The sequence below is a fragment of the Argopecten irradians genome, chromosome 6, assembly GCF_041381155.1.
Source record: "Argopecten irradians isolate NY chromosome 6, Ai_NY, whole genome shotgun sequence".
NCBI lineage: Eukaryota > Metazoa > Mollusca > Bivalvia > Pectinida > Pectinidae > Argopecten > Argopecten irradians.
Window position 1 is genome coordinate 46,458,230 of NC_091139.1, and position 22,114 is coordinate 46,480,343.

At 36.4% G+C, this 22,114-nt stretch overlaps 1 protein-coding gene across 1 annotated transcript in view; it reads right to left on the bottom strand.

The window, feature by feature from the left end:
- The window catches only part of LOC138326563 (rho GTPase-activating protein 45-like), a 61,683-nt gene extending 43,242 nt beyond the window's left edge, over positions 1–18,441 (bottom strand). The window contains exon 1 of the mRNA XM_069272660.1: positions 18,172–18,441. Coding sequence (XP_069128761.1) covers positions 18,172–18,255 — 84 coding nt within the window. The 5' untranslated portion in view covers positions 18,256–18,441. The remainder of the gene's footprint in view (positions 1–18,171) is intronic.
- Between the last annotated feature and the right edge of the window lie 3,673 nt (positions 18,442–22,114).

Below are 22,114 nucleotides of genomic sequence, written 5' to 3' on the forward strand. Positions count from 1 at the left end.
CCACCCTAAATAACATTGTTACACCAGATATATGGTCCAGCCCTCTTATAACTGTAGGATCAGTTTGTACTATTACATATCCACCCTAAATAACATTGTTACACCAGATATATGGTCCAGCCCTCTTATAACTGTAGGATCAGTTAGTACTATTACATATCCACCCTAAATAACATTGTTACACCAGATATATGGTCCAGCCCTCTTATAACTGTAGGATCAGTTTGTACTATTACATATCCACCCTAAATAACATTGTTACACCAGATATAAGGTCCAGCCCTCTTATAACTGTAGGATCAGTTTGTACTATTACATATCCACCCTAAATAACACTGTTACACCAGATATATGGTCCAGCCCTGCTGTAGGATCAGTTTGTACTATTACATATCCACCCTAAATAACATTGTTACACCAGATATATGGTCCAGCCCTCTTATAACTGTAGGATCAGTTTGTACTATTACATATCCACCCTAAATAACATTGTTACACCAGATATATGGTCCAGCCCTGCTGTAGGATCAGTTTGTACTATTACATATCCACCCTAAATAACATTGTTACACCAGATATATGGTCCAGCCCTCTTATAACTGTAGGATCAGTTTGTACTATTACATATCCACCCTAAATAACATTGTTACACCAGATATATGGTCCAGCCCTGCTGTAGGATCAGTTTGTACTATTACATATCCACCCTAAATAACATTGTTACACCAGATATATGGTCCAGCCCTCTTATAACTGTAGGATCAGTTTGTACTATTACATATCCACCCTAAATAACATTGTTACACCAGATATATGGTCCAGCCCTGCTGTAGGATCAGTTTGTACTATTACATATCCACCCTAAATAACATTGTTACACCAGATATATGGTCCAGCCCTCTTATAACTGTAGGATCAGTTTGTACTATTACATATCCACCCTAAATAACATTGTTACACCAGATATATGGTCCAGCCCTCTTATAACTGTAGGATCAGTTTGTACTATTACATATCCACCCTAAATAACATTGTTACACCAGATATATGGTCCAGCCCTGCTGAAGGATCAGTTTGTACTATTACATATCCACCCTAAAAACATTGTTACACCAGATATATGGTCCAGTCCTCTTATAACTGTAGGATCAGTTTGTACTATTACATATCCACCCTAAATAACATTGTTACACCAGATATATGGTCCAGCCCTCTTATAACTGTAGGATCAGTTTGTACTATTACATACCCACCCTAAATAACATTGTTACACCAGATATAAGGTCCAACCCTCTTATAACTGTAAGATCAGTTTGTACTATTACATATCCACCCTAAATAACATTGTTACACCAGATATATGGTCCAGCCCTCTTATAACTGTAGGATCAGTTTGTACTATTACATATCCACCCTAAATAACATTGTTACACCAGATATATGGTCCAGCCCTGCTGAAGGATCAGTTTGTACTATTACATATCCACCCTAAATAACATTGTTACACCAGATATATGGTCCAGCCTCTTATAACTGTAGGATCAGTTTGTACTATTACATATCCACCCTAAATAACATTGTTACACCAGATATATGGTCCAGCCCTCTTATAACTGTAGGATCAGTTTGTACTATTACATATCCACCCTAAATAACATTGTTACACCAGATATATGGTCCAGCCCTCTTATAACTGTAGGATCAGTTAGTACTATTACATATCCACCCTAAATAACATTGTTACACCAGATATATGGTCCAGCCCTGCTGTAGGATCAGTTTGTACTATTACATATCCACCCTAAATAACATTGTTACACCAGATATATGGTCCAGCCCTCTTATAACTGTAGGATCAGTTTGTACTATTACATATCCACCCTAAATAACATTGTTACACCAGATATATGGTCCAGCCCTCTTATAACTGTAGGATCAGTTTGTACTATTACATATCCACCCTAAATAACATTGTTACACCAGATATATGGTCCAGCCCTTTGTAGGATCAGTTTGTACTATTACATATCCACCCTAAATAACATTGTTACACCAGATATATGGTCCAGCCCTGCTGAAGGATCAGTTTATATTATTACATATATATATATATCCACCCTAAATAACATTGTTACACCAGATATATGGTCCAGTCCTCTTATAACTGTAGGATCAGTTTGTACTATTACATATCCACCCTAAATAACATTGTTACACCAGATATATGGTCCAGCCCTCTTATAACTGTAGGATCAGTTTGTACTATTACATATCCACCCTAAATAACATTGTTACACCAGATATATGGTCCAGCCTCTTATAACTGTAGGATCAGTTTGTACTATTACATATCCACCCTAAATAACATTGTTACACCAGATATATGGTCCAGCCCTCTTATAACTGTAGGATCAGTTTGTACTATTACATATCCACCCTAAATAACATTGTTACACCAGATATATGGTCCAGCCCTGCTGTAGGATCAGTTTGTACTATTACATATCCACCCTAAATAACATTGTTACACCAGATATATGGTCCAGACCTCTTTAAACTGTAGGATCAGTTTGTACTATTACATATCCACCCTAAATAACATTGTTACACCAGATATATGGTCCAGCCCTCTTATAACTGTAGGATCAGTTTGTACTATTACATATCCACCCTAAATAACATTGTTACACCAGATATATGGTCCAGCCCTGCTGAAGGATCAGTTTGTACTATTACATATCCACCCTAAATAACATTGTTACACCAGATATATGGTCCAGCCCTGCTGTAGGATCAGTTTGTACTATTACATATCCACCCTAAATAACATTGTTACACCAGATATATGGTCCAGCCCTCTTATAACTGTAGGATCAGTTTGTACTATTACATATCCACCCTAAATAACATTGTTACACCAGATATATGGTCCAGCCTCTTATAACTGTAGGATCAGTTTGTACTATTACATATCCACCCTAAATAACATTGTTACACCAGATATATGGTCCAGCCCTGCTGTAGGATCAGTTTGTACTATTACATATCCACCCTTAATAACATTGTTACACCAGATATATGGTCCAGCCCTGCTGTAGGATCAGTTTGTACATTACATATTACATGTTCCACCCTATAAGCCCTCTTATAACTGTAGATCATTGTCTATTTACACCCTAATCATGTTACACCAGATATATGGTCCAGCCCTCTTATAACTGTAGGATCAGTTTGTTCTATTACATATCCACCCTAAATAACATTGTTACACCAGATATATGGTCCAGCCCTCTTATAACTGTAGGATCAGTTTGTACTATTACATATCCACCCTAAATAACATTGTTACACCAGATATATGGTCCAGCCCTCTTATAACTGTAGGATCAGTTTGTACTATTACATATCCACCCTAAATAACATTGTTACACCAGATATATGGTCCAGCCCTCTTATAACTGTAGGATCAGTTTGTACTATTACATATCCACCCTAAATAACATTGTTACACCAGATATATGGTCCAGCCCTGCTGTAGGATCAGTTTGTACTATTACATATCCACCCTTAATAACATTGTTACACCAGATATATGGTCCAGCCCTGCTGTAGGATCAGTTTGTACTATTACATATCCACCCTAAATAACATTGTTACACCAGATATATGGTCCAGCCCTGCTGTAGGATCAGTTTGTACTATTACATATCCACACTAAATAACATTGTTACACCAGATATATGGTCCAGCCCTGCTGTAGGATCAGTTAGTACTATTACATATCCACCCTAAATAACATTGTTATACCAGATATATGGTCCAGCCCTGCAGTAGGATCAGTTTGTACTATTACATATCCACTCTAAATAACATTGTTATACCAGATATATGGTCCAGCCCTGCAGTAGGATCAGTTTGTACTATTACATATCCACCCTAAATAACATTGTTACACCAGATATATGGTCCAGCCCTGCTGTAGGATCAGTTAGTACTATTACATATCCACCCTAAATAACATTGTTACACCAGATATATGGTCCAGCCCTCTTATAACTGTAGGATCAGTTTGTACTATTACATATCCACCCTAAATAACATTGTTACACCAGATATATGGTCCAGCCCTCCTGTAGGATCAGTTTGTACTATTACATATCCACCCTAAATAACATTGTTACACCAGATATATGGTCCAGCCCTGCTGTAGGATCAGTTTGTACTATTACATATCCACCCTAAATAACATTGTTACACCAGATATATGGTCCAGCCCTCTTATAACTGTAGGATCAGTTTGTACTATTACATATCCACCCTAAATAACATTGTTACACCAGATATATGGTCCAGCCCTCTTATAACTGTAGGATCAGTTTGTACTATTACATATCCACCCTAAATAACATTGTTACACCAGATATATGGTCCAGCCCTGCTGTAGGATCAGTTTGTACTATTACATATCCACCCTAAATAACATTGTTACACCAGATATATGGTCCAGCCCTCTTATAACTGTAGGATCAGTTTGTACTATTACATATCCACCCTAAATAACATTGTTACACCAGATATATGGTCCAGCCCTCTTATAACTGTAGGATCAGTTTGTACTATTACATATCCACCCTAAATAACATTGTTACACCAGATATATGGTCCAGCCCCCTGCTGTAGGATCAGTTTGTACTATTACATATCCACCCTAAATAACATTGTTACACCAGATATATGGTCCAGCCCTCTTATAACTGTAGGATCAGTTTGTACTATTACATATCCACCCTAAATAACATTGTTACACCAGATATATGGTCCAGCCCTGCTGTAGGATCAGTTTGTACTATTACATATCCACCCTAAATAACATTGTTACACCAGATATATGGTCCAGCCCTGCTGTAGGATCAGTTTGTACTATTACATATCCACCCTAAATAACATTGTTACACCAGATATATGGTCCAGCCCTCTTATAACTGTAGGATCAGTTTGTACTATTACATATCCACCCTAAATAACATTGTTACACCAGATATATGGTCCAGCCCTGCTGTAGGATCAGTTTGTACTATTACATATCCACCCTAAATAACATTGTTACACCAGATATATGGTCCAGCCCTGCTGTAGGATCAGTTTGTACTATTACATATCCACCCTAAATAACATTGTTACACCAGATATATGGTCCAGCCCTGCTGTAGGATCAGTTTGTACTATTACATATCCACCCTAAATAACATTGTTACACCAGATATATGGTCCAGCCTCTTATAACTGTAGGATCAGTTTGTACTATTACATATCCACCCTAAATAACATTGTTACACCAGATATATATGGTCCAGCCCTCTTATAACTGTAGGATCAGTTTGTACTATTACTATCCACCCTAAATAACATTGTTACACCAGATATATGGTCAGCCCTGCTGTAGATCAGTTTGTACTATTACATATCCACCCTAAATAACATTGTTACACCAGATATATGGTCCAGTCCTCTATAACTGTAGGATCAGTTTGTACTATTACATATCCACCCTAAATAACATTGTTACACCAGATATAAGGTCCAGCCCTCTTATAAGCTGTAGGATCAGTTTGTACTATTACATATCCACCCTAAATAACATTGTTACACCAGATATATGGTCCAGCCTCTTATAACTGTAGGATCATTTGTTACTATTACATATCCACCCTAAAATAACATTGTTACACCAGATATATGGTCCAGCCCTGCTGTAGGATCAGTTTGTACTATTACATATCCACCCTAAATAACATTGTTACACCAGATATATGGTCCAGCCCTGCTGTAGGATCAGTTTGTACTATTACATATCCACCCTAAATAACATTGTTACACCAGATATATGGTCCAGCCCTCTTATAACTGTAGGATCAGTTTGTACTATTACATATCCACCCTAAATAACATTGTTACACCAGATATAAGGTCCAGCCCTCCTGCTGTAGGATCAGTTTGTACTATTACATATCCACCCTAAATAACATTGTTACACCAGATATATGGTCCAGCCTCTTATAACTGTAGGATCAGTTTGTACTATTATACATATCCACCCTAAATAACATTGTTACACCAGATATGGTCAGCCCTGCTGTAGGATCAGTTATGTACTATTACATATCCACCCTAAATATGGTTACACCAGTCCCCTGCTGTAGGATCAGTTTGTACTTATTACATATCCACCCTAAATAACATTGTTACACCAGATATTGGTCCAGTACCCCTGCTGTAGGATCAGTTTGTACTATTACATATCCACCCTAAATAACATTGTTACACCAGATATATGGTCCAGCCCTGCTGTAGGATCAAGTTTGTACTATTACATATCCACCCTAAATATTACATTGTACACCAGATATTATGGTCCAGTCCCTTATAACTGTAGGATCAGTTTGTACATTACATATCCACCCTAAATAACATTGTTACACCAGATATATGGTCCAGCCCTGCTGTAGGATCAGTTTGTACATATCCACCCTAAATAACATTGTTACACCAGATATGGTTACAGCCTGCAGTAGATCAGTTTGTACAATTACATATCCAGCCCTGCTGTAGGATCAGGTTTTGTACCACTTCACTAGTGATATTACCACCCTGAAACCTGTGAACAAATTTTGCGAGATACTATACACTCATTCTTTCTGATATTAGCATACATGCGTTGTCCTTTTGTCTGCGTAGAGACTCAGTGGTAAGTAAAAGTTTAGCTGTTAAAGTGCCTCTCCGCGATTGTGTAATCTTATAGTTCTGACTTGTTTCATCAGGGCACACTTGTCACTCATTGGTGTTAGACCGTAACTATCCGTGATAGAGGGCGTGTACGCTCATTTCTAGGCAATGACTTGGCTGCAGAGACGAAAGGTATGGGTAGATCCCTTAGTGTCCATGTAATTCCCTGATAAAACAGATGATTGCTTGTCTGAACTATTCAACAGAATTTCCACTGTATTCTTCAGCTTCTTGATGTCTGTAACACGTCAATTGAGTACATAGGCGTTTTACATGAGTGCAGTAAGAATTGAGGGATCATTCTATAGTCACTAGGTTAGGTGACATCAACTACTCTTGCTCATGATATAGAGGATGTCGGGACCAAGTGTGATCTTATTTGACAATCTCTGTCACGTCATTTCTGATCATGATAGAGTTGTAGATCACTACTCAAGGGTACATGTGCGTTTGCACACTGACATGTTGAATAAGTCATCTTTGTCTACAGAGGAGCTTATACGTAGAAACAGGTGAAAGATTCCTGCACACATCATCCAGATTACTGCGTGCAATCTCAAGATCTGGTTACAGTGAGGAATATCAGGCGGATTAAGTCCCGGTATGTTACTCATTCGTAGATTCAGGCGTTCTCCTGAGCAAGTGCGCCTCGCTCATGTGTCACACCTCGAGGCAGACTGGAAAGATTGCAATCAATTACCAGCCCAACCGCGGTATAGACAGTCTAAGATATTGTGACAGTTCTCTCTCTCACACTGAACGTAATTTTACCAATGGCGCGAGGGCACTGAGGTCTGACCTACATCTTATAGAAGATTGTACACAACTCACCTTTCTTTTCGGCCCATAGTTAAACGTGGATGTACATAGACATAGAGTGACGTGTCTTGTCATATTCTGCAGGTGGAAGGATGAAACCAAATCAAATAATCACCTGTCTGCACCTTTGGCATCACTCATTCCAGCATATGAGGGAACATTTAGTTCAGTCATTATGACACTGTGTACGCTCATCCTACTTCAAACTAAGTCTGGGCAATGACTCTAGTTGTAAAATATAATGTGTGCTTCCACAGATTTTCCCTGAAGCCATTCCACTCAGAAATATTACAAGGCCCCTAATATAGTTAAGGCTTTAGTCACTAAATACTTCTACTCACAACACAGGTTGGATCTTCCGGAAGCTTCCAACGTCGACCAAGGTTCGCAATTTCATGTTCTGTATTTTTTCAACAACCTCATGTACCCGAGCTCCAGACTCAAAGTCAGTCTTCAGCAACTCTATCTGGGCCTAATTATCCAAATCCAGGTTAGTTAGAACGTTTTCATCAGAAAAATGAAGTATAGATCACTACATATTGTTTTGATAACAAAAGGAGATTGGGAATAAAAAATCCTCCATCTAAATGTTTATGGCGTTAGAGACATCATCTATAGTTCCCTGGGATCTCTTGGCTTCAGTCTCTTGAGAACAGATTTCCATGTGGACATACTCTACGTCAGGCAATATTGCAGAGTTTGGAATAGACAAAACTTTTTTTACACTAAAGATTCCGAATAGTCAGTCTCTTAAGTATGTACTCTAGCTTTATGCGATAAGTCTGACAAGGGCATGTGCCACTCTGGCAAATTCAAACTTAGACTGTTGACTCTCAAATCACCACTAACAGTGAAAACATGGTATGATAAAGGAAGCTCTACTATAAAGTTTAAAACACACATGACACCAACTCAATGGACTCTATTATGCCAATAACAGGAAACTCAATTTCAAGCTAGAAAAGTTTTGGACCATATGTATGTTAAGAGAAAACAGGTACGATGATGTTTAACTACATTTTACAGCCTCCAAGCAGCGCTGCAAGACCTATAAACAACGTCATTACATCACTCGTTAAGAAAAAACTAGATTCATGAATAGCGCAAGACCTCTCAACCGATTGCTACACTTTGGCCAGTGTACATCCCACAAATGAAAGGTCAGCTAAGACCATGGTAAATTCAGACTTAGAATTGGATGGGTGTACATCAGATAGTAGGTTTAGACTGGATTGTTTATTTATACGGAATTCAAGAATTCTTTTCATTGCGAAACTTGGACAACAGAAACATGTATCATTAGTCATACATCGATCTGACAGTGAACTTAACCATTTGGATACTTTACAATATGACCAGTATCTATAGAAAATTACTCTAAGGAAATGCTGACCAATATGACCAGTATCTATAGAAAATTACTCTAAGGAAATGCTGACCAATATGACCAGTATCTATAGAAAATTACTCTAAGGAAATGCTGACCAATATGACCAGTATCTATAGAAAATTACTCTAAGGAAATGCTGACCAATATGACCAGTATCTATAGAAAATTACTCAAATGACTCTAAGGAAATGCTGACCAATATGACCAGTATCTATAGAAAATTACTCAAAGGAAATGCTGACCAATATGACCAGTATCTATAGAAAATTACTCAAAGGAAATGCTGACCAATATGACCAGTATCTATAGAAAATTACTCTAAGGAAATGCTGACCAATATGACCAGTATCTATAGAAAATTACTCAAAGGAAATGCTGACCAATATGACCAGTATCTATAGAAAATTACTCTAAGGAAATGCTGACCAATATGACCAGTATCTATAGAAAATTACTCAAAGGAAATGCTGATCTGACCAATATGACCAGTATCTATAGAAAATTACTCAAAGGAAATGCTGACCAATATGACCAGTATCTATAGAAAATTACTCTAAGGAAATGCTGACCAATATGACCAGTATCTATAGAAAATTACTCTAAGGAAATGCTGACCAATATGACCAGTATCTATAGAAAATTACTCAAAGGAAATGCTGACCAATATGACCAGTATCTATAGAAAATTACTCAAAGGAAATGCTGACCAATATGACCAGTATCTATAGAAAATTACTCAAAGGAAAAGCGCGAAGATTCAAAATTTTATTGCATTTAATTTTGGATAAAGAATTGGATGCCATATAAAACAGACATATAATGGAATTAGTAACTGACCTAGAGGGAGAATAGTGTAACTAACCTATGGCTCTAGACTAGTATAACTAACTTAAATGTCTAATGGCCTAATAAAACTGACCCATGGCTAGCTATATAGCTTTAGCCTAGTAACTCACCTATGTTTATAGTCTAATGTAACATAACTGACCTATGGCTAGCTGTAGCCTAGTAACCAACCTATATATAGTACCCTAGTAACTGACCTATGTCTATGTAGCTAGCTGTAGCCCAGTAACTGACCTTTGGCTAGCTGTAGCCTAGTAACCGACCTATGTCTAGTACCCTAGTAACTGACTTATGTCTAGTACCCTAGTAACTGATCTATGTCTAGTACCCTAGTAACTGACCTATGTCTAGCTGTAGCCGAGTAATTCACCTATGTCTAGTACCTTAGTAACTGACCTATGCCTAGTACCCTAGTAACTGATCTATGTCTAGTACCCTAGTAACTGACCTATGTCTAGCTGTAGCCGAGTAATTCACCTATGTCTAGTACCTTAGTAACTGACCTATGCCTAGTACCATAGTATCACACCTATATCTAGCTGTAGCCTAGTAACTCACCTATGTCTAGTACCTTAGTAACTGACCTATGTCTAGTACCCTAGTAACTCACCTATGTCTAGCTGTAGCCTAGTAACTCACCTATGTCTAGTACCCTAGTAACTGACCTATGTCTAGTACCAAAGTAACTCACCTATATCTAGCTGTAGCCTAGTAACTGACCTATGTCTAGTACCCTAGTAACTGACCTATGTCTAGCTGTAGCCTAGTAACTCACCTATGCCTAGTACCCTAGTAACTGACCTATGTCTAGTTGTAGCCTAGTAACTCACCTATGTCTAGCTGTACCCTAGTAACTGACCTATGTCTAGCTGTAGCCTAGTAACTCACCTATGTCTAGATGTCTAGAAGCCTAGTAACTGACCTTTATCTAGTAGCCTAGTAACTGGCCTATGTCTAGTAGTCTAGTAACTGACCTATGTCTAAATGTAGCATAGTATTTGACCTATGTCTAGTAGCCTAGTAACTGACCTTTGTCTAGTAGCCTAGTAACTGACTTATGTAATGTATAGTAGCCTAGTAACTGACCTATGTCTAGTAGCCTAGCAACTGGCCTATGTCTAGTAGCCTAGTAACTGACGAATGTTTAGCTGTAGCATAGTAACTGACCAATATCTAGCTGTAGCCTAGTAACTGACCTTTGTCTAGCTGTAGCCTAGTAACTGACCTATGTCTAGTAGCCTAGCAACTGACCTATGTCTAGTAGCCTAGTAACTGACCAATGTCTAGTAGCCTAGTAACTAATCTTTGTCTATTAGTCTAGTAACTGACCTATTTCAAGTAGCCTAGCAATTGACCTTTGCCTAGTAGTCTAGTAACTGACCAGCCGAGTAACTGACCTATGTCTAGTAGCTTAGTAATATAACTGTCCTATGTCTAGTAGCCTAGTAACTGACCTTTGTCTAATAACATAGTAACTGATCTTTGTCTATTAGTCTAGTAACTGACCTATGTCAAGTAGCCTAGCAACTGACCATTGTCTAGTAGTCTAGTAACTGACCTATCTCTAGTAGCCTAGTAATATGACTGTCCTATGTCTAGTAGCCTAGTAACTGACCTTTGTCTAGTAATATAGTAACTGACCTTTGTCTAGTAGCCTAGCACCTGACCTATGTCTAGTAGCCTAGTAACTGACCTTTGTCTAGTAACATAGTAACTGACCATTATCTAGAAGCCTAGCAACTGGCCTATGTCTAGTAGCCTAGCAACTGACCTATCTCTCGTAGCCTAGTAACTGACCTTTGTCTAGTAACATAGTAACTGACCTTTGTCTAGTAGCCATGAGCAACTGGCCTATGTCTAGTAGCCTAACAACTGACCTATGTCTAGTAGCCTAGTAACTGACCTATGTCTGGTAGCCTAGTAACTGGCCTATGTCTAGTAGCCTAGAAACTGACCAATGTCTAGTAGCCTAGTAACTGACCTATGACAAGTAGCCTAGCAACTGGCCTATGTCTGGTAGCCTAGTAACTGGTCTATGTCTAGTAGCCTTATTAACCTGCCTATGTCTATAGTAGGTCTTTGAATATGTAACCTTCCCATTAGTTACAACAAGATATATTATATTGAGATACCATAAGCATTTTTGCTGTATGAATTTGTGAACCACAAAAGCTTTGTCTGTATTTTACCATTATGTAATCAGTGTTGTGGATAATGTTTGTGTTTTCATTGTTGACATAATCCTTAGCCTGTTAACATGTAATTGAGCTGCTACTTGACACTAGTATACAGTTTTTATACAATGACACGTATTTGATGGATACATTACACACTTAGTGATATGTGTCTCAGACCTACTGCCGGTGTAGTAACCTGCCACACAACCATACTAATAACCACTAATTGATCTTGATGCATTGACAGCACACTTCAATCCACCCTCACCATTAAGTGTTCGCTGTACAAATTGTGAAGTAGTGGAGGTTAATTGTGATGCTTCCCCATCACCAGCCAAACGTTCATCGCCAGGCACAGACTCGTACAATTTTATGTGCATGTAATACACACTAACAAGTGCTAGGTTAACAGCGTCCTAATAATGTTATTTTTTGTGTATCTAATATAGAGCCTAATTTACTCAATAATTCTTATGATGCGATAAGTATTTGTCTGGCCTAAAATTCTTTCTTTATGAATAGTTTGATTTTTACACATAGAGAAACAGGACAAATATTTCTATTTAAGATTGATCCACAGATCTAGTGAATAGAATGACATGAGATGACATGCTTATGATTAGAATACCATGACCAATACAAGCATTAGTACATATGCCACAAAATGAGTGCATTCTAATGTCAATGTTGTTAGAATAATGCTGACTGGGATGGTATTGCTAATTTAATATTTATTTTTTAAAAGGTTGGTGTCACTAAATAATGGTAAAATCTACCAATGAACGGGATAACTGAAGACAGTGACTTCCAGTAGCGTGTGCAGTTAGAATTTGCACACAGCAGAAGTATATAGAGTATATAGATTCCACACCCGTCAACAAAAAATAATAATTATTCTCACACAAAAATGCATAGGATTATCTATTCCCAAAATTGCTTAATCATCAGGGTTTTTTCTATCTGTCATTTAAAAAAAACACCAGGAATTAAGAAAGTCATTTATAGTTAATTTGAGAATCTGTTTTTCATGCTGTAATTATAACAATTCCATAATTTCTAATTAAAGATGCTCCACCGCCAACAAATAATATTTTTTCACTATCAAAAACAGGAGCAGACGATTTAGTATTTTTCTTCAGTTACAAAAATTACTTACTTTACACCATTACCACCATTGAAAAGATTGAGCTTCTAATTCTACGTCAAGTTAAAAATATGAAAAATAATTATTTGCATCCCGAAAAAATACCGACGCACTATATCCTATATGGAATGAAGAACTGATTGCACATGCACCAAAGGCAAATTGAAAATATATATATTATTTTTGTGTTAATTAGACATACATACATCCGATTGAACACCAATTACTGTTCAAATAATGAATATCATTTACCGTATTTCACCGCAAATAAGACCCCCCTCCCAGAGAAGAAATAAAGGTCAAAAGTGGTGCGGGGTCTTATTTGCGGACAACCCGCCTGATAACATCGATCTATGAGGTCGCCATCTTGGATTTTTTAATGTCCTGTCATCGTTGTAACAGTCATATGACAGATGGGTAATAGCAAGATGTTCAAGTATTTATAATAATAATGAAGACGTATGAGTAAAATTAAATCAAATATTATGACAAATTAAAATATAATTTGTTAAACAATATTAGGGCAGTTGTAAGTCTGAAAGGAAATGCACAAGTTTGCAAGAGTCACGCGGACATTCACCAATGAATCAAAACGAAGAAACAGCATCATAAGCAATGTCATTTTAATCTAGAAGTTTTAATAATCGTATTGTTATTTTAAAATATTCAAATTAGGTTATTGTTTACGATCACAACTACATCTCCGTCTTAGTAAACACGTGAATCAATCGCTGTGAATCGGAAGGACGATCGCCGTTCAGACTCAGGCCTATTTAAAATTCACTGCAAACGTTTACATATCAAATTTGTTCATAGACAGAAGAATTTACGTACATTTGTCTCAGTCAAATGAGCAAACGATCGTGATTTAACTTCAACGTGCCGACATGCACTGATGCAGTTGTTTGTAACATCGTACACACATGTGTAGGAAAATGGCGCCGGGTTGAAGCCATACTTTCACATTTTCACACCGGGTCGTGTTTGGGAATTTGATCGGTATTGCTATTGATACGACGATAGTTTTTGATAATATTTCAGATATTAATCCAAGTATTAACTGCATTAAAACATCGTAGCAAGTATTTTGGTATCCAGAGTAAAATACGAAACTTTGCGGCTAATCATATTATACTGACTGCGTAAACAAAACATGGCAGGTACGTTACGTTCACAAATAAACATATTTGAAACTGTAAATGCCTTAAGTAGATGTTTTAGGTAATGATTGTATTAAGTTAGAATCTACGAGTGCAGAAACGATCTGCATCAATGACGAATATCTTTGCCGATGCATATAAAAAATGACAAGCCGTACGAACACTAAAACGTGTTGAAGTGTTCATGGAAACAAATATCGGCGTATTTTGTTGAAAATAGCCTCCGATTAAATATAAACACTGTTCACATTTCGTAGTTATTGATAAATTAAATTAAATCCCCCGTGAATTAACTTGAATTAAATGACAAAATTAACAAGCACACAAACAGTTCTTTACTAGATCTACGTGATTTTTCTATGCCGATAAAATAAACAAAAAAAGTTCCGATACAAAGTCATTTTGGTGATATTTTTAATTACTCCATTGCTCAAATCCATCGTCCAGTAAACGGAAAAATAGGTGGGGGTCTTATTTGCAGACATCCCCCCTAAGTCTGAAAATGTGTCAAAATAGGTTGGGGGTCTTATTTGAAGGGAGGGGTCTTATTTGCGGTGAAATACGGTATGCTCTGTCGGCGGTGGAGCATCTTTAAGAAAATCATTTGTATATGTTGTATATATATATATATATATATATACCGTATTTTTGCGCATATAGTGCGCACCCGCGTATAGTGCGCAGGTACGTTTTTGAGTTCCATTTTGGAAAAAAAAAAATTACAAAAAAAAATCTCAGTTTTTGTATCTTCGTTCACAACATTTTGCATTGCCACCAAACACTTTTGAAGAACAAAATCAAACGGTTCTTATTGTTTATCAGTGCTTAAAACAACCTTCTGTTCATTAAAATTAACTGGCGAGAGGAGTTTGACACGATGATTGACACTTTGTTTACACAACGGCAGGCCTAGTTAGCTTGTGAATTGCCGATGACACTATAATGAGGATATCAACAACGATGTTTTTACAATCAAATAATTAATCATACCTTGAGTAATTCCAAGTGGTATCAATCAAGTCTATTGTGTATCTGTTCGGCATTTAGATTTAATCATTGTCCAAGATATTAGCTGGAAAGCTGACCGAGTAGGCTAATCAACCACAGGTGGCCGCCATATTTGATTACTGACTGCACGCTTCCGTATTCTCAATTATTTCAATTAGTATTGAAATCAGGATAATATCTTACAGAACCATTTCAAAAGATAGTAATAAGAGTAAATTTTACAGTCATACCATCATTTATAGTGCCGATTGGTCAGTGTTAATGTAAGAAGGTTTTAGTTTCGTATTTAATTTGCTGGCTCTGCATGTGGGATTACACTCACTTCCGTAAACATTTGCAAGTTCAAAAGTTATCACATGATGGAGAAACATATTTATAAGGTAATCTGTCTAATGTGACGAATTACTTACACATTTATACATCGTTTCAAGCTCCAGGCTATATTCATTTAGCCATTTAGATTTGGAGATACCTTACTGAAGATTCACGATCGTAACATGAATCCGGTCATGAACACATGTGCTCTCAAAACGGACTTTCAAGGAATTAAAGATAAAAATTTCAAGAGATGTTTTCCTTTTATATTGAATATATGCATTGACCATTGACTTAAAGATCCAAGTATTTAGTCATAATTATTTCACGACAACGTGTACAAAATGTTACTGCACAGCTCGGACCTGCCGGTCGGTGATTATGACCCAGGACCTGGCTATGCCTTGTACCTGCGTATAGTGCGCACCCCCAACTTTTCACTTGATAAATTATGAAAAAAAGTGCGCACTATACGCGCAAAAATACGGTATGCATTTTAATTTAAGATTCTTTTGTTATGTAATTAATCATTATTATAAATATACACATAAACTATAAATCTGAAATATTAATAGGGAATTTAAGCTATATGTTCTGTTTATAATTATCTTTCTTATAATTAGGAAGAAATGCAAAAATGATCAAAATTACCAGGTATTGAATGATTTTCAATTTATTTCGATTTTGATGTGGGAAATTTAAGTCTTGAATTGGGAAAAACAAGAGGCCCAGAGGGCCTGTATCGCTCACCTGGTTTGTAATGCTATGTAATGTTCTGAATATAAGTTCATTGTTTCTTTTCTAAAGGAATTTGAATATTTACCTCTAATTCCCCTATTGGGCCCCACTCTTTCTGCTCCAGGGGGTCAAAGCCAAAATTTATACGAATTCTGTTAACCTCAAGGATGTTTCTGGCCAAATTTGGTTACAATCCATGCAGAACTCTAGGACAAGTAGCGATTTTTAGGATTTACCTCTATTTCCCCTATTGGGCCCCGCCCCTCCTACCCCCAGGGGGGTCAGAGCCAAAATTTATACAAGTTTTGTTTCCCTTTCCCAAAGGATGTTTGTGGCCAAATTTGGTTACAATCAATGCAGAACTCTAGGACAAGTAGCGATTTATAGGATTTACCTCTATTTCCCCTATTGGGCCCCGCCCCTCCTGCCCCCAGGGGGGTCAGAGCCAAAATTTATACAAGTTTTGTTTCCCTTCCCCAAAGGATGTTTGTGGCCAAATTTGGTTACAATCAATGCAGAACTCTAGGACAAGTAGCGTTTTATAGGATTTACCTCTATTACCCCTATTGGGCCCCGCCCCTCCTGCCTCAGGGGGTCAGGGTCACCATTTATCAGAGCCAAAATTTATACAAGTTCTGTTCCCCTTCCCCCGAGGATGTTTGTGGCCAAATTTGGTTACAATCCATGCAGAACTCTAGGACAAGTAGCGTTTTATAGAATTTACCTTTATTTTCCCTATTGGGCCGCGCCCCTCCTGCCCCCGGGGGGTCAGAGCCAAAATTTATACAAGTTCTGTTCACCTTCCCCCAAGGATGTTTGTGGCCAAATTTGGTTACAATCCATGCAGAACTCTATGACTAGTAGCGATTTAAAGGAAATGTTGACGGATGGACGACGGACGGACGACGGACGGACAACGGATGACGGACGCCGCGCCATGACATAAGCTCACCGGCCCTTCGGGCCAGGTGAGCTAAAAACCACCGGCCAGCGGTCAGTACCTGGCAACTGCCCCACATAGGATTCGAACCTGCATCCCAGAGGTGGAGGGGGTTTGTGGTAATATGTCGGGACATCTTAACCACTCGGCCACCGCGGCCCCCTTTTCGAAGGGAAACTATACGGCAATTAGTCTACAAATTATGAATTTGACGTCTTATGAGAGGTAAAGTAGATATTAAGAATGGTCTTTATGTTTCTTTTGGACAAAAATAATATATAAATGCATGTACAAACTTAAAATAATTGGAAACCAACAAAAAAGTATAAAAAAACTGTGCCCAAGTGATTTTCTGAGGCAGTGCTCCACTACGACATATATAGGGACCATTTCGTACCCGGCCGAAAGGTATAGTAGACTGGGTACGTAGATTCGTTCTAAGTTAGGCCTTGTGTCTGGGCCAGAAAAACTCAGCTAACGGTTAGGGTTAAGTAAGGTAGTTATAGGCCAACACTGATGATCAGATCCAGATTTGTCACTTCCATAACTTGTGAAGTTTAATAATTTTTTGAGAGTTTATATTTTCATCAAGCATAAAATGTTTATAACGGTGGTCAGTAAGACACATATGTGTAAACTATTAAACATAAAATATGTGATGATTGGAAACATTCGTAGGACTTATTTTTACATATTTCAGAAGTTTTAGAAAACATGGCAGACTAGTGACTGATGTTATCAGATTGATCTTTGCATTGTGATTATGTGAACTTGCCGCGTCATATTGTTGCATAATGTTGTTAATACGTTTCAACATTAAATACATTTCAAATACGCCACACAAACTGTACCTGTTCTTTTTCATCAGTGTCTCCCAGTTTTTTCTTCAACTTTCCTGCTATGTTTATGCCGATTTTTCGTCCCTTCGAGTACATCTCGCACTTTTGGACGTTCCAGGGAATCAATATACATCGATTTTCTTCATATCTACCCTATGGCATGTTGCAGATTTGCACAAAGTAGCCTAAAAACTTGCATGCACTAATAAAAACAACTTCACATAAGTTTGTAAAGTTTTCGACAGTTCGGCCATGACAGTTTCACCGGATACTGCCGAAGTCACGTGACATATTTTCCTCCACTAACTCTATCTATAGTCTGTTTCTAATATGTGAACGACATAGCCACATTCCAGGCATTCTTTCATTAAATTTGTTGTTTTGTCAAATTTATTTTAATAGTACTTTTAACTGAAGCATTTTATTGCTAAAGAATACAACAAATGTAAAATATACACGTTATATGTTAATTTCAAAAATTTCAACAAAGTGTGTCCGAGGTATATATTTGGAAACACGTTATTCGAAACAAACTATTTCTCGTTAGATGAAGTTGTTTGAGTACAGTATATTCTATTATAACAATTAACCAGTTTCCAAATTGTTCTAATTGACACCTAAAAATGGGAACTTTTATATTTGACAATTTGCTAGAATATCAAGAGCAAATAAAATATCTTAAAGCTGCATGATGTTGGTTTTTTTCAATCTTGTACTGGGACCAGTTTCATCAACATTCTTCAACTTATTCCATAAAAAAGCATTACAGAAGTTAAGGAAAGCTCCTTAACTTAGGATGTTTTCCTGAAGATCTGTAATGCTTTTCTATGGAGAATTTTAAGTTAATTACGGGATTCCTTAAAGTTAAGGACTGTTGCTGAAACTGGGCACTGATGTAACAACAGTGATACACGTAACTGTTACCATTTAAGCAATATTCTCAATAACTTTGCATATATGAAAAAGAATGTCCGTCCGTTTTTTTTTTGTCTATGAATTCATAACCTCAAAAGATATTGGGAATAATGCTTATTATCTAATACAGATACCTCAATCAGGTACTAATTATGCATAAATTTCCGTGATTTTACTTACTTTTACAATAAAACAAATGGAGTTGCGGTGCATTGATATCTTATCCAAATAATTTATTTTGACCAATGACTGTGCCGCTTTTAAAATTTCCCGTGAAACCGTTCTGTATGTATGACGCCATAATATACTTGACGTATCATTCTTTCGGTCTATGGAAAAATAACCCCAAAGATCTAACCAATAGAAATGAGAGTAACATATGAAATTAAATTTTTATATACCTATACGTACATGTATGGCTCTATCACAGAGTATAGTTTGTTATATAAAAACGTTTTAACTGACCGATGATTGAAAACTAAAATCAAATATCCCGAGGTCAGAAATGCGTCTAGTTTTGTCCAGTCTGATTTGCGGGATCTCCAAATTCCCAAATTATGTATTGATTATGTTTATGACTCTGCGGTATCCAGTATAACAAGCCTATTGAAATATCATCTCAGTATAGGACAATTCCTTCACTGAAGTTTGATCTTTATCTAAACATTTGGAATATTATATGCTAAATCCGATCAATGAACAAATTGAAATAAATTAGTAGATCTATGCGCAGTGTGGACTGTGCGGCAGTACGATAACGCGACAAAACCTCGACAATGTTTTGCAGCGTAACTGATTTTGTCACATTTGCGTGTTTTAAGTTTCACACTGCAAAAAGAGTTATATATCAATGTGACATGACATTACATTTAAGATGTATTTTTTTATTTAGTGTTATTAACATTAATATTGTCTAGGTATATTGTCTCTTGTTTCGTCATTTATTTTGGAAGAAGGCTTTATCAGTTAATAAGTTGCATTATTATACCTCATGTTTATAACAGTGTCTGTTATTTCAATTTCAACAAAGGATCCTTTTATTGACATATTATTTACAGTCAAGAGGATTAGACAACAGGCAAGGCCTATCTAGGTCTTCTCCTTAAGGCGAAAAGTGGCAAGAAGCATAGACAAATATAATAATATATATACAGTACACATTAATACAAATATTAAAACAAGCAAAAACAAAAGTATCTGTGATTAGTTGAATCACATCAAATCCTAGTGAAATATCACAACTTCGGGTAAATAAACCTTCATATCACACTGCCAACGGGGCCATAAATACATAATAACTTTTATCTGATCCTTTTTGTCTTTGGTATTGACAATAAAGTATGTGTAAACTAAAAGACATGGCCGAAATTAGTTACCATACATTTGTACACAAGACCTGCCCCAGTCTTGAAAATCGTTGTAAAATGACTACAGTCATGTATTGGCGTTGTAACATATATGTATACATGCAGTGTGCCACAGTTCGGATTTTCTCGGTATTTTTGAAATAACATTTATTTTGCATTTACATTTATCAATCCTTTATGATTATATATATATATCTTATGCAAGAAAGTGTTTTAAAACAGTTCTAATATATTTTATGATATAAATATATTGAATCGGAAAAAAATCTTCTCCTTCTTACTTTGACATTGGTGACCGGAAGTTAAATATATTGCATACAAAACTTAGACATCAATGTAGTTCCCTAAATTACGATTTGTTCAGGATAAACCTTGTGGAAACTCCATGCTGTAACTGTGGACATATTTGTGAGAGTGTACATCACTTTTTTTCGAATGTAAAAATTATAATGTTGAAAGGAATTTGCTATTGGAAAGCCTAAATAATATGAATTTAAATGTTCTTATTGATTTAAATTTAATCTTGTTTGGAAATGAGGATCTGTCTCTGGAAACGAACACAGGAATATTTTTATATGTTCAAAACTTTATTAAATTAAGCAAAAGGTTTTAATATTAGACGAATACCTTTATTGTTATACACCTAACAGTTCTTTTCGATATCTCTTTTGTGTATTTTTGTGTTATCTAGAAATCGACTTAAATCACGTTATTTTAGATATTATGGCAAGTTGGTACTAAGGCGACGATTGCTTATGGATTTGATGGAAGACCTGAACAGCTAGGAGAAAGATTTTAGGAGTGTGATGGACATTCTCTTAGAGGTAAGGCAAAGAACGAGATAATTAGTCCAACTGTTGCCGTAAATTATTATTTATTAATCAAGTCGATTTAGTATTACAATTTTAAGACATTGAATTTTCTTCCTCTCCCCCCCTCCCCCCCTCTCCCTCTCTCTCTCTCTCTCTCTCTCTCTTTCTCTCCAAAGTGTTCTTATTTACTATTTAATCATATTTATATATTTCATTACTTTGCATATCATGCTTGTATTCGTTCTGTATTTTGGAAAGGGTGGCAATATAAGTTGCATAAAACTTGTACCCAATCCTTTTGTATATATTTGCAATAAAATATGTTAAATCAAATTAAATCAATCGGAAAAAAGAATCCCTTGTAAACTAGAACAGATTATAAAATTAGTTATAAGCATTGATGTAAAAATGTTGTTTGCAAACTTTTGTGAGAAACCGTGCTTGAAATCAGTGCTTCAATATAAATTAAGAAAGAATGTCGTTCAACCATTATTTAAATATAAGATGCGACGCTGCTGAAAAATGGTAGTTTTTCCCTAAAACAAAACAACAACAAAAACTGGGGGGAAAAAAGAGAGAAAAAAAAACAACCCAAAAGCACGAATTAGTTGGTTTTTTTCAGTTACAAAAGTTACTTACTGTCCATTACTACCACCATTGAAAAGTTTGACTTCCTAATTTTACTTCAATACAAAAATATTAAAAATAAAGAATTCCGAAATATGTCCTATATGGAATGAAGTACTGATTGCGCATGCACCAAAAGCAAAATAAATTAGTTTATATCATTTTTTGTGTTAGTTAGACATATGTCTACACGATTAAAACACCAGTTATTTGTTCAAATTATGAGCAAACATC